Genomic DNA, 13904 nt, shown 5'->3' with positions numbered 1-13904 from the left:
AAAAAAAAAAAAAAAAAAGTCCCAGCAGTGTGTAGCTACCCGCTGGAGCCTTTTCTACTTCTGTGAGTAGCAAAAGCAGGATCAAAGGGTGTCTGTCACACATCACCTCAATGCTGTGTCAACTTTAGGCAAATGTGTCTAATGTCTCTGGGTTTCAGTTGCCCCCCCCCCACATACAAAATGCCAAATCATACTTCCGGGCCTTAAGTACCTGACCCACCCATTTCCTGTTGTCACTGTGGACCTGGGAAATGCCCTAGCAATTCACAAAGTAGCCAGAACTAACTGGAGGCTTGGACAGACAAGAACTGTTGGGCAAATAAAATCGACAAGGATCTTTTAAGGACTTTCCACACGTGATATGTTCACTGCCAATTATAGAATAAGACACATATAATCCTGGCAGAGGTAACCTCTACGTGAAAATGTGAAAGATATTGAGGTTCCGTGGAGAGTGCGCAGCCTGAGGAAAGTAGAGTGGAAGGACTTTGCTGAATGCTTTGTGCAAACAGCTGTTAAACTGTTGTTGACAGTTCTTAGACAGCATGGGGGGCTGGAGAGATGGCTCAGCAGTTAAGAGCACTGACTGCTCTTCCCGAGGTCCTGAGTTCAATTCCCAGCAACCACATGGTGGCTCACAACCATTCCAAAATGAGATCTGGTGCCTTCTTCTGGCCTTCAGGCATACAATGTAGAATATTGTATACATAATAAATAAATCTTTAAAAAAAAAAAAAAAAAGGACACCATCAGCAACTTGAATGTTCCACGGTGGAGGGAGACTCGGGTAAGAGGCTCCTCTCGAACCCGCACTGCAAGCACCTCTGGGCGCCAGAGTGGCACGGAGGACACGGTCCCAGGGGCAGGACGCTAAGAACACGCAAGATGACTCAGCCGCCAATCTTACGGAGGCCCAAGCAGTCAACCTCGGTCCTGGCGAGCCCTCTCCAGACTACAACTCCCAGATGCCCTGGGTTTACGGCAGCCGCGCCAGCCCCACGGTGCGGCTTTCCGGATGCAATCTGCCCGCACGCTCCCGGGACACGCCCCCTTCCGGGCCGCCTGACATCTTACCTGCTCCGTCTTGTCTGGGGTGCTGCTGAGAAGGTTATTGAGTTCCGGGAACATTGTGAACTGGGGTGAGGAATTAGAGCTCTACAGATAGAGAGAGAGCATGAAGACCGAAGAACAACACCCGCCGAGGCCTTGCTCGCGCGTGAGAAAGTGCGCACGCGTGATCCCTCTCCTCGCATCAGCCAATCAGGCTTGAACTTGCGGTGCTGCTGCGCAAGCTCGTGATCACGTGTCCCGGTGATGCCGAGCCGTAGAGCAATCCCTAGTCTAGCAATGGGCTGTGCTGTGGCTTCGGTAATGGCCTTCTCCCCTACGTCTTAGCGGAAGAGGGCGAGCTTCCTCCTTTCATTGGGCAGGCTTCCCTGCAGCTCCGGATCTCGGTCTCTCCACATGGTTTCCTCGTGTGTTGCACACAAGCTTGGGCTAGATCCATATAGGGAAGATGCTGGCAGGACCTTCACAGAAAGCGGGAAATCAAAACTTACTAGTACAAAATTATATCCTGAAAGTTCTCTTGTATAAAAGCAAAAGACGACGGGTTGTTGCTCTTCCGGAGGGCCAGGCTTTGGTTCTCAGCACCCATATTGGATTACTCAGCCTTTAACTCCCACTCCAGGGGATCCGATGCCATCTTCTGGCCTCTGCAGCACACACATCCCCACACACACCATGCAAAAAATTTAAGAGGACTCCACAGATTTCAGAGAACCCTGATTTGATTCCCACTGTCCACATAACTTCTATAACTCCAGTCCCAGGGAATCGGATACCTCTTCTGGCCTCCCAGGGCATCAGACATAAAAATGGTGCATGCAGTCAGAACATTCCTATGCATAGCTTTGTTTCTGATTTTGTTTTGTTTTGCTTTTTTTTTTTAAGTGAGGCCCTCTCTTTCAAAAAAAAAAAAAAAAAAAGCCAGGGAATAAGAGATTATAAATCAGAGGACATGCACTTGCCTAACATGTGGGAAACGCTGCATTTCAGCCCCATTACAGCAAAAACAACATAAAAAACTTGCCGACACCTGTGACTAGCACTCTTGAGGCAGAGGCTGGATCTCTGGGTTCCAGCCTGGTCTACAAAGCAAGTTCCAGGACAGCCAGGGCTACACAGTGAAATGCTGTCTCAAGAAAACCCAAAACCCAACCAACCAACCAAAAAGAATAAAAATAATGGAATATATACATAAACATATAACAACACTGAGAAAAGAGGCCAGTGTGAGAGAGCAAGGGGAGATATATGGAAGGTTTGGAGAGAGGAAAGGGAAATGATGTAATTATATTACAATCTCAAAAGAAATAATTAGGAATAAAAAATAAATATAAAAACGTCCTGCCGGGCGGTGGTGGCGCATGCCTTTAATCCCAGCACTCGGGAGGCAGAGATAGGCGGATCTCTGTGAGTTCCAGACCAGCCTGGTCTACTAGAGCTAGTTCCAGGACAGGCTCCAAAACCACAGAGAAACCCTGTCTTGAAAAAAAAAAAAAAAGTCCTTTCTCACTAGGTGGTGGTGGCGCATGCCTTTGATACCAGCAATCGAGAGGCAGAAGCAGGCAGATCTCTGGAGTTCGAGACCAGCCTGGTCTACAAATCAGGTACCAGAACAGCCAGAGCGGTTACATGGAGACACTGTAATGTCTGCTCTGTCCCTTTAAGAGACAAGTCACGCCCACTCCCTCCCAGTTCTCCAAGGCAAGCTGATCTTATGCTTTCTGCCTGAGTCCCTTTATTTTCCATCTCTTCCCCTGAAGAGGCAGCTTTTGCCTTCTCCATTCTCCCCACTTCTCCCCTTCCTTTTCTGTCTCTGTTTCTCTCTGCTCTTTCCCCTTCTTCCCTTACCCCTCTCCCCTTCCCTTCCATAACCCACTAAATAAATATCCAACCCCACTCTGGATGGCATGCCTATCCACTTGTCTCTCCTCCACCATGTGGCTCCCTGCCTGGGACCAGCCACATTCAGAGACCGGTGGCTGGTCTCATGTTGTGTGCATCTGTCTGTCTCTCATGGGACTTGCTTCCCCTCATGGCCCACTGCAGGCACTTGGGAAATGCATTGTTCCTTAGCTGCTTTCGGACCCGCTGCCCACTGCCGCCGCTTGGAGACCTGCAGCTTTTCTGCCGCTGCAGCCACTCAAGATCCGCAGCATTTTACTTAATCCATTACAGACACCCTATCTTGAAAAACAAGAAACAAAAACAAAATAAAAAAAGAAGAAGAAAAGCAAAAATGCCCATTCTCTGTAGGTATGAAAGACCTTACAACCCCCTCCCCCAAACCCGCAGCTAGCCGGCTCTCATGAGAACATCCTGTTCGCTTGAGACCCTCAGGACCCTCTCAGGACCTGCAGCTAGCCGGCTCTCATGAGAACATCCTGTTCACTTAGGGAAACAGGATGCCTATAGTCAGCACATGTGCCAAACTTAGAATATCAGCAGTTTACAAAAGGAAAAATTCCCCCTATGAGAGATCCCAGCTTAGCTGCTGTAACGTCATTTCCCAAGGCTCTTGACAAACAAATGTAAGTGCAGAGTGAGGTCAGGGCCCCTGGCTGCAAAACAGGATATTTGTGATATAGGATATCTATACCATGGGATGTCTGTTGCCATACATCTGTGCTGGGAAAGGAAAAACCAAAAAGGAACAGGATATCTGTTGCCATACATCTGTGCTGGGGAAGGAAAAACCACTTATGCCCCCTGCCCCATTCAAATCAGACTAATAACCACGCATCTGCTTCTGTAATTTGCTTTTTGCTGCCCTCTTCCCTATAAAAAGACCTCCCCCAGTCTGCAGGCACGCAAGTCCTCCGAAAGACTTTGCCGCCAGGTACCTGTGTTCACCCAATAAACCTCTTGCTATTTGCGTCCGTGTGGTCTCGGCCTGTTCCTTGGCTTGGGGGAGTCTCCTTTTGATGGAAGTTGTCTTCGAGGGTCTTTCAGGTACTATAGAGGAAACCAAAAGATGGATATAGGGTTTTTAAGTAGTTGTCAGAGTTGGCCTCACTAAGAAATTGTAGTTGGGGCTGGAGAGATGCCTCAGCAGTTAAGAGCACTGGCTACTCTTCCAAAGGACCCAGGTTCAATTCCCACCATCCACATAGCAGCTCACAATTGTGTAATTCCAGTTCCAGGTGATTGGATGTCCTCTTGTAGCCTTTTCAGGCACTAGGCATGCACATGGTGAAAAGATGTTTACATAAGCAAAGCACTCATACATATTATTAAAAATATTCCTAAAAAATGAGCCTCTCCGCCAACACAAATAATCCCAGTCAGACCAAATCAGACCAAATTAAAAGTTATTCAGGTTTAATTGGACATCTGTGCTCTTGGGTGGCCCCGAGGGGGAAACAGAAAGCAGACAGGACCACCAAAGAGGAAGAGAAAAGACCACATATTATTTTCTGGGGAGCAGTTTAAATAGCCTGTGGGAATGGTCTTGACCTTTCCTGGGAGGGGTCAAGGTTTAGCGGGTTTCCTTGAACTTCCTTGGGGAGATGGGCTTCCAAAGATGGATGCCGGGGGCTAAGATTACACATATATTTTTTCCCCTTGAGACAAAGTCTCTGTAGCACTCACTATCCTGAAACTTGCTAGGTAAACAGGCTGGCCTCCAACTCAGATATCTGCCCGCCTCTGCCTCCTTGGTGCAGGAATGAAAGGTATACACCACTAAGCCTGGATGGAATACACATTTTAACAAAGAAAGTGTGGTTGGAATACACCCTGCACACCCATCCTTGAGGTCTTTGCAGTGAAGTCCCTCTTTCTAGGTTGATTCTTTAGCCAAATACTCTGGTGATTTAGTCTCCTTCAGGTCTCTGGCTCAGACGTCACTGTATCTTGGAAGGCTTCCCTAAGGGTCCTCTTCATATCCTGCAGTTTTGTTCTAACCTTCTGAGCCCCTCAGATCAAGAGAGAAAAACAGATTCACCAAAGTCAAGCTTACCTATATTACAGTGTGGAAATAGCAGGCCTAGGGCCTGGTACCAAGGGAAAAGAGAGTTAACAGGATTCGGGAAAGGGTTCGAGGTGTTTAAGGGAATTTTTGCTTTTTGTTTATTTTTGTTTCTTTTTCATTCTATTTAATTCAGGTGAAATGTAAATGAAGCAATGTCTTTATAAACTCAAAGCTAAACACAGTTGTGTGTACAAAGGCCAATAATTGGCCTGGGTATTTTTGCAAAAGCTACAAGATTAAGGAACAAAATATCTGATCTGAAGAAGCTCTGCTCTTGGGATGGAAATCAAGGCCTACTTCTCTGAATCAAAATCACTTAGATTTCCAGCCAAAAATGGGCTCTTTGAGCAGGGCATAGTGGTACATATTTTAATCCCTGCACTCAGGAGGCATAGGCAGGCAGATCTCCGTGAGTTCGAGGCTAACCTGGTCTACAAACTGATTCCCAGGACAGCCAGGGTTTTACACAGAAAAGTCATGTCTCAATAAACAAAACAAACAAACAAACAAACAAACAAGGGCTGGAGAGATGGCTCAGAGGTTAAGAGCATTGCCTGCTCTTCCAAAGGTCCTGAGTTCAATTCCCAGCATCCACATGGTGGCTCACAACCATCTGTAATGGGGTCTGGTGCCCTTTTCTGGCCTGCAGGCATACACACACAGACAGAATATTGTATACATAATAAAAATAAATAAATAAGCCAGGTGATGGTGGCGCAGGCCTTTAATCCCAGCACTCGGGAGGCAGAGGCATGCGGATCTCTGTGAGTTCGAGACCAGCCTGGTCTACAGAGCTAGTTCCAGCACAGGCTCCAAAGCCACAGAGAAACCCTGTCTCGAAAAAACAAAACAAAACAAAAAAAAAAACCAAACAAACAAACAAACAAAAAAGAAAGAAAGGAAAGAAAAAGACAGAATATTATTTATGTGTATGGATATTTTGTCCATATGTATACTTAGTGCATGTGAAGTCCAGAAAAGGGAATTGGATTCCGTTGGATTCCCTGAGACTAAGGTTAGATGGTTGTGAGCCATCCATTGATGCTAGGAATTGAAACCTGGCCTGGAACAGTAACTAGTGCTTTTAACTGCTGAGCCCCTGAGACTTTTAATAAGAAAAAGAGAACAGTCCTGTTCAGACACAGAAGAAGCAGCCCCGCTGAAAAAGGTACTGAGCCATGTGGCTAACATAGATAAGAATAATGAGCTAATATAAGTTATAAAAGCTAATATGAAGCCTGAGCTAATGGACCAATCAGTTTTATAATTTAATAAAGAAAGAAAGAAAAAGAGAGCAACCACTGACTGTAGGTAGACTTTTCTGTCCCACCATCCAGCTCACAAATAACTGTACAGAGACTTGTTAATAATAATAAATGCTTAGCCGATAGCATAGGTTTATTACTAACGAGACAGGGTTTCTCTGTAGCTTTGGAGCCTGACCTGGAACTAGCTCTTGTAGACCAGGCTGGCCTTGAACTCACAGAGATCTGCCTGCCTCTGCCTCCCGAGTGCAGGGATTAAAGGCGTGCGCCACCACTGCCCCAACTAACTAGCTCTTACAACTTAAAGTAACCCATATTTTTTTAATCTGTATATTACCAGGTGACTCAGAACCTTTTTCAGGATGGCAGGTTCACCTTGCTTCTCTCCTTGTCTCCTGGCAACTACCCCCTTCTTCCCAGCATTCTACCAGACTCTCCCACCCCTTCCTGCCTAGCTATTGGCCCGTTAGTTCTTTATTAAACCAATGAGCACAGCACATCTTCACAGTGTACAAAAAGATTGTTCCACAACAACTGACCCAGGAGTTGGCTTGGCACTCACAGCTAGGTCTCTTATGTTGAACACAAACAATGTCACAAACTACCAAACTAATCTACCATGGTTTTGTTTGGTTGGTTGGTTGGTTTGGGTTTTTCAAGCCAGGGTTTCTCAGTAGCTATAGAGCTAGTCCTGGAACTTGCTCTGTAGACCAGGCTGGCCTCTAACTCACAGAGATCTGCCTGCCTCTGCCTCCCGAGTGCTGATATTAAAGGCGTGCCCCACATAGCCCGGCTGTTTTGTTCTTTATCTATTATTTTAAAAGGTTTTATTTTTATGTTCTTTGTTTGCTTGTTTGTTTTCTTTTTTCAAGTCAGGGTTTCTCTGTGTAGCTTTGGAGTCTGTCCTGGAGCTCAGGACACTCAGGCTGACCTCAAACTCACAGAGATTCACTTACCTCTGCCTCCTGAGTGCTGGGATTACCATACCCTACCATAAAAAGTATTCTTAAATTTTCAGTTTTTTTACATTGTCAATAATATACAGAAGCACAATTGCTTTCATTTTTTTAAAAAAAGATTTATTTATTTATTATGTATGCAATATTCTGTCTGTGTATATGCCTTCAGGCCAGAAGAGGGCACCAGACCTCATTACAGATGGTTGTGAGCCACCATGTGGTTGCCAGGAATTGAACTCAGGACCTCTGGAAGAGCAGTGACTGCTCTTAACCACTGAGCCATCTCTCCAGCCCCCTCATTTTTGTTTTTTGAGACAGAGTTTCACCATGTGGCCCCGGCTAGCCAGGAACTCTTTATGTAAGCCAAGCCAGCTTTGGACTTACAGAGATTTGCCTGCCTCTTCCTCACTAGCGCTGAGATAAAATGAATTTGATTCTAGGCCCTGGCATGATTTTCATTATTGTGATTATTAAGGGGGTGAATGTACCCCGTGTGTATGTGGAAGTCAGAGGACAACTTGGTGGAGTCTGTTCTATCTTGCCTCTCTGTGGGTTTGAGGAATTAAAATCATGTCGCCAGGCTTTGGTAATAAATGTCTCTACCCCCTGAGCCATCTCTCCAGCTCTACTTTGCTTTGTGGGTGCTGCTAGGGAGGATTTCATATGTGCTAGGCAAGTGCGGCCCCAGTTACCGTCTACTTTTGTATACTGAGTTACCTTCAGCCATGCTAAACACATCAATTCCCATAGTTTTTTAAAAAGATCCCACTGGGTTGTCTGAGTAAATGACCGTGGTGTCCGTGAGCCGGGTAGTTCTATCTTGTTCTTTCTCTCCTGGGTGCTGTATTTTCTTGCTTAAGCACATTGGCAGGAAATGGTGAAAACACGCACATCTTTATCGTGTTCTCACTTTAAGGGAAAGCAGTTGGTTTATCACCACGAAATAGGATGTGAGTTTTGGGTTCTTCATGGCTGCGATTTATTAGGTTGTAAGAATCAGGTTGAAATATTCCCTCCTTTTCCTGGCTGTGCCCCCTTGGTCGTTTTGTGTTTCTTTCTCCCGGCCTTGGGGAGCATCTTCATATTCTGAACATTCGAGAGTGACCCTGTACAGATTCCAGACTCTCTCTGGGTCTCACTGTCTTCGCTCGCATGCTGTCCTAAGAACTCTAAATGTCCTTGTCTCCCCACCTCCTCAGCCCAGTCTTTCCAACTCAGAGACTATTCTGGGAGCTGGAGAGGTGGCTCACCAACTAAGACTCTTGCTGTTTTTCCAAGGACGTGAGTTTAGTTCCTGGCATTCACAGTTACTCTGCTGCCCTCTGGTGGGCATTTAGGAAATGGCTTGTAACTCTACCTGCCGGAGATCCGATGCCCTTTTCTGGCCTCTTCCAGCATCCACACACATGGCAGATACATTGGCACACACACATTAAAAATAATAAATGGGACTAAAGAGATGGCTCAAGGGCTAAAGGCACTGGTTCCGTTCCCAACACCCTCATGATGTCCACACGCACCAGGCACACATGTGGTACACATATTTAGATGCAGGCAAAACACTGGCAGACACAGAATTAAATACCCAGGAATGCTTTTAATCCTAGCACTCGAGGGGCAGCACCAGGCGGATCTCTGTGAGTTTGAGACCAGCTTGGTCTACAGAGTGACAGACCAGCTGGGGATACACAATGAGATCCTGTCTCAGTACTGAAAATGATGATGACAACGGCCTCGGGCCTTCTCAGCTTCAAAGCCTTCCCTCCCGTGACTGTGCCCTTGAAGTCACCTCTCTGACAAACACTGTGGGTGTCTTCACGTTGTTTACCTCCTGGGCCTAGCACTTGCTTCTGCCACCTGTCTGGGATGGAGCTGAAGGTGAACCTTTGTAATCCACAGCTGGCTAAAAAAAAAAAAAAAAAAAAAAAAAAACCAAAAAAACCTGGAAGCAAATTGGGCCGTTTCCTAAATGCCCACCAGAGGGCAGCAGACACTGGCTAATGCTGCCAAATTAACAAATCCAGAGGATTAAATAGAGGTCATGTGTGTCTGCCCGTGTGATTCCCGTGGACAATCTCCAGCCAGTTGTCTTAGCATTGTCTCTTTTGGGGGGAGGGAGGAAAGAGTTTGAGACAGGGTTTCTCTGTGTAGCCCTGGCTATCCTGGAACTTGCTCTATAGACCAGGCTGACCTCAAATTCAGGGCCTCTGCCTCCTGAGTGTTAGAGTTAAGGCATGTGCCTCCACTACCAGGCTTTTTATTTTTAACTCTGTGTGTGTGTGTGTGTACACGTGCACGCATGCATGCTCATGCAAGCGTGCATGCACAAACAGTATAGGTGCCCTCAGAAGCCAGAGGCATCAGTAAATGTGTACAGGCAGTTGAGAGTCACTCGATACTGGGGTGCTGGGAATTGAACTTGGATCCAATGGACACGGAAGAGTACTTTATACTCTTGACTCTCTCCCCGGACCTTTTGTTCTCATCTTGTGAAGCTGAGAGGGTCTCTGTGAGTTCAAGGCCAGCCTGCTCTCCATGGCAAGTTCAAGGCCAGCAGGGTATGACAGTGACAGGGTCTCTATCAGCCCTCGGTGGTCCATATCTTTGCTCTCCAAGTGAAAGTCAGGGACTTCAGGTAACCATCTGGTCCCTGCTGTCCGGCAGCTCACATTCCCTATTGGGGGTCACCTGGTCTCTCTGCCTCCACACCTCTTGTCCTGAGACCATTCCTCATCGATCTACAGGGATAGCTTCCTCTGGTCTGGTTCACAAGGCCCGTGTGATAGGCATGGAGGTACCCACCCGATCTCTCTAGAAGGCACCGGTGGGGGTAGTAACCACGAAGCAACCTCCAGCTCTCAGTTTCCCCAAGGTCCATCTTGTTCCTGAGGGGTGGGGCTACAGGACTGACCATTTCCACTCCACATGGGACACGGATAGAATATCCTAGAAACTTCTGAGGATTTATTGGGTCCCCATCACTTCCACGTTCTTCCTGCAGCCGGTGCTGTTTCTTGTCCCTTTCTTTCACATGTGCTGACCCCACACTACATTCCAGCATTTTGTTTTGTTTTGTTTTTTTGAACAGCATTTTTTTAATGGATAATCCAACTTTACTCTGGATTCTGTGTTTGTATCCATAGAAATTATCTCCATCCAACTCACAGTTCAGGTCCCTTGCCCACAGTTCTTCCTCACTAGAATGCAAGTCGGATATGCACAAAGACTTTAATTTTGATTTTTGCGTGCGTGTGTATGGGTGTTTTGCCTACATGTAAGCCCATGTATCACATGTGTGCCTGGTTCCTTCAGAGGCCAGAAGGTGGAATCCATATTCCTTGGAACAGGAGTTACAGATGGCTGTGAGCTGCCATGTGGGTGCTGGGAGTCAAACCTGGGTCTTCTGGAAGAGCAGTCAGTGCTCTTAACCTCTTAGCTGTCTCTCCAGTTCCAGAGACTTTTTATAACTTTTTTTTTTTTTTGGTTTTTCAAGACAGGGTTTTTATGTGTAACATCCTTGATATCCTGGAACTTGCTTTGTAGACCAGGCTGGTCTTAAACTCACAGAGATCTGTCTGCCTCTGCCTCTGCCTCTGCCTCCGGAGTGCTGTGATTAAGGGCGTGCACCACTACCACCCAATGAGAATTTTCTAAGAATACTTATTTTTATTGTTTTAAACTCTGTGTATTATGTGGTACATGCAGGTGTGTGTGTGCATGAGTGCAGGTGCCCTGGGACTCAGAGGCATTGGGTCCCCTTGGTTCCCTAGAGCTGATATTACAGAGGATGCTAAGCTGCCTGACACGGTGCCCGGAATGGAACTTGGGTCTTCGGGGTCCTCTGAAATAGCTCAAGTGCTCTTAACTGATAAGCCATCTCTCCAGCCCCAGAGGGCAGGGGCTTTGTCTCTTTTCCTCACTGATGCATTTATAAGAATGAATGAATGCAGCAAGGACCTGTGGTCAGTTTGGTACAGTCAGGAGAAAACAGGCAAGAGAGAGAGAGAGAGTTCTAGAAAATGAGAGCAGTGGTTTTAGCCAGGCTTCCCCAGATGAACGCGCTGAGAGGAAAGGAACTTGGAAGGGAACTCTAGAGGGAGACAGAAGCAGGAAAGGCCTGGACAGGGTCCTGTTGTCAAATCGGAAATTGCAGAGTTCTGGGGAAAACCGGCAGAGCCTCTCCCAGAACCGTGGACCCGACGGGACAGACAGACAAGTAGATTTTTCTTATGTAATAAGATTGCAATTTTTCTTAAAATTTTATTGCGTTTTAGGTGGGTGGGAGTAGGTGTGCCGTGGTGCTTATGTGGCGGTCAGAGGAAAATCTCAGGAGTCAGTTCTTACCTTCCTTCATGTGGGTCTCAGGGACCGCCTTGGTTTTTAACACAAGATTCCTTTTTTTTTTTTAATTACATGCATCTGCTTACTAGGTGGGGAAGGCACGTGCACATCATAACTTGGCTGTGAAGGTCAGAGGGCAGCTTTCAGTAGCTGGTTATCTCCTTCCACCATACGGGTCCTGGGGGCTCCAGCTCAGGTCATTAGGCCTGGCAGACACCTCACCCACTGAGCCATCTTGCCAAAGGAGGTGGGACTTCTCACTAGGATCTTAGGCTTGCCTGTTAGGGTAGGCTGGCAGCAAAGAACCATCTCCCTGTCCCCACTTCCCCAGCACTGGGATTACACAAATGCCGGGGGATGGAACTCCTCCCGTTTGCAAAGCAAGCAAGCTTTCCACAGAGCTACTCCTCCAGCCCCGGGGATGTGTTTTCTACCCAGTTTTGTCAAGTGGTGGCAGCAGCGGCAGCGCTGACTGTCTGCCGAGTCTCGACACTCACGCTGAGGTGAGAGGCAGAACTCACAAAGTGAGCCGGTCAGTGCTAGGGTGAGAAGAGGTCTGAGGAAGGGTGAACGGAAAACAAAGGCAGGGCCTCGGGCTGAGGCGGCGGGAGCAGTGTGCGGGGTGTGTACTTCTGACGGCTGCCTTGCATTAGAGAAGGTGGGACAGGAAGCCAGGAGCTGCTGAACCCTGCCTGGCAGTGGGTCAGTCAAACAGTCAAATGGGTCAGGACCCTGAGCACCGCATGAAGGGCTAAGAGTGGAATTCATCAGTAACCAGTGGAGGCCACGGAGGAAAGGCACAAGTGCAGGACTCGCTAGCGAGTTTGCGGCCTGGAGGAGACCGCAGTAGGCAAGCCCAATAACCCACTCAAGGCGTAGAGCTGAAGGTGGAGGGCAGGGAGTCTTCACTGCTCTGGCAGAGAGTAGGATCCCTGTCTGTGTCTTGTCTGTAATTCCAGAGGGCCTGTGTGTAAGGTGCCCTCCCGTTCTGGGTGCTGCCCCGCTCAGTTCCGGCTAAAACGGAGATCAAGCGCCCTCATCTGACTCCTTGGCACGAACAGACAAAGCTGATCTTCAATACGCGCTGCCCTTTGGGGGCTTTATGGGGCCACAAGAAGATGCGTCACTATTGACAGTTTCAACTGCCACCTGGATCCTTGCGAAGAAAGGGTGGCTTTGTGTGGACCGGGGAGGCAGGGTTGGGATGAGATCTTGAGAGAAGCCATGAATGTGGGTTTTCCGGAAGCGGGGGGTGGGAGGGTGGAGGGGGTGGGGGGTGGAGGGGGGTGGAGGGCATGGGGGGTGGGGAGGTGGGGAGGAACCCGGGCCGTGGAGGCAGGAGGGGCCCACAGCTGCCAGAGCACTTCGAAGAACAGAGCTATCTAACATCGAGGCCTCTTGAGCCCTTCCGTATTGTGAGCCTGCCACCACTCCTGAAATAAATGATTCCATCTGTAGTAGAGGCCACTCAGAGAGCTTCGTTGATTTGGAGGCAGAAGCAGTTAAGGGACCGGAAAGCTCTGGGTATCTTGATGAGAAGAGACCATGGCGACAGCCTAGAGTGTCTTCTGTTTCTGACCCCTGTGACAGATAGCTCAGAAGGAGCATTTTCATGGTCTATAGACTGCTTTCTTGCCCGCGCTTAGTTGCTATAAAGCGATGTCCATCCTGGCTTCCCAGGCTTGGGAAGTAGGTCCTGGAAAGCCCTGCCTACTTCTGCTCTGATGGCTCCCGCAAGGATTCTGTGCTGACATGTGTGTGTGGCGGGGGGGGGGGGGGGGGGNNNNGGTGTTTAGCCAGAAAAGCCCGAGATGCTTCAGCTTTAAGGAGTTGTGTTATCTTTTTCTTTTCTTTCTTCCTTCCTTTCGGATTTTTGTTTTGTTTTTGTTTTTCGAGATACGGTTTTTCTGTGTAGCCCTGTAGCCCTGACTGTCCTAGAACTCACTCTGTAGACCAGGCTGGCCTCAAACTCAGAGATCTGCCTGGCTCTACCTCCCGAATGCTGGGATTAAAGTCGTGTGCCACCACTGCCAGGCTAATTTTTTTTTTTTGAGATAGGGTCTCATTGTGTAGAACTTCCTATGTAGATCAGGCTGGTTTTGAACTCACAGAGATCAAACTGCCTCTGCCTCCAGAGTTCTGGGGTTAAAAGGTGCATGCCCTCATGCCCAGTGTTGTTTGTTTGAGACAAAGTCTTATGTAGGCCAGGACTAGCCTCAAATTCACTACGTGGCAGAAGATGGCCTTAAACATCTCTTCTAACATTATAGTTTATTTTATTTGTAGTGGTGCACGCCTGCC

General features: G+C 47.7%; 1 protein-coding gene across 2 annotated transcripts in view; it reads right to left on the bottom strand.

Moving 5' to 3' along the window:
- The window catches only part of Elp6 (elongator acetyltransferase complex subunit 6), a 23955-nt gene extending 22241 nt beyond the window's left edge, over positions 1-1714 (bottom strand). The window contains exon 1 of one of the 2 annotated variants that reach the window (XM_050139609.1): positions 1075-1714. In XM_050139609.1, the coding sequence (XP_049995566.1) occupies positions 1075-1128 (54 nt within the window). In that variant the 5' untranslated portion in view covers positions 1129-1714. The remainder of the gene's footprint in view (positions 1-1074) is intronic. The other variant, XM_050139608.1, reaches the window with a different exon arrangement.
- Positions 1715-13904: the final 12190 nt, after the last annotated feature.

Source organism: Alexandromys fortis, unplaced genomic scaffold (genome assembly GCF_014885135.2).
Source record: "Alexandromys fortis isolate MF-2015 unplaced genomic scaffold, M_Fortis_MF-2015_v1.1 scaffold_36, whole genome shotgun sequence".
Lineage (NCBI taxonomy): Eukaryota > Metazoa > Chordata > Mammalia > Rodentia > Cricetidae > Alexandromys > Alexandromys fortis.
Note: the sequence above shows the minus strand (reverse complement) of the source record. Positions and strands in the feature narration are given on the sequence as shown.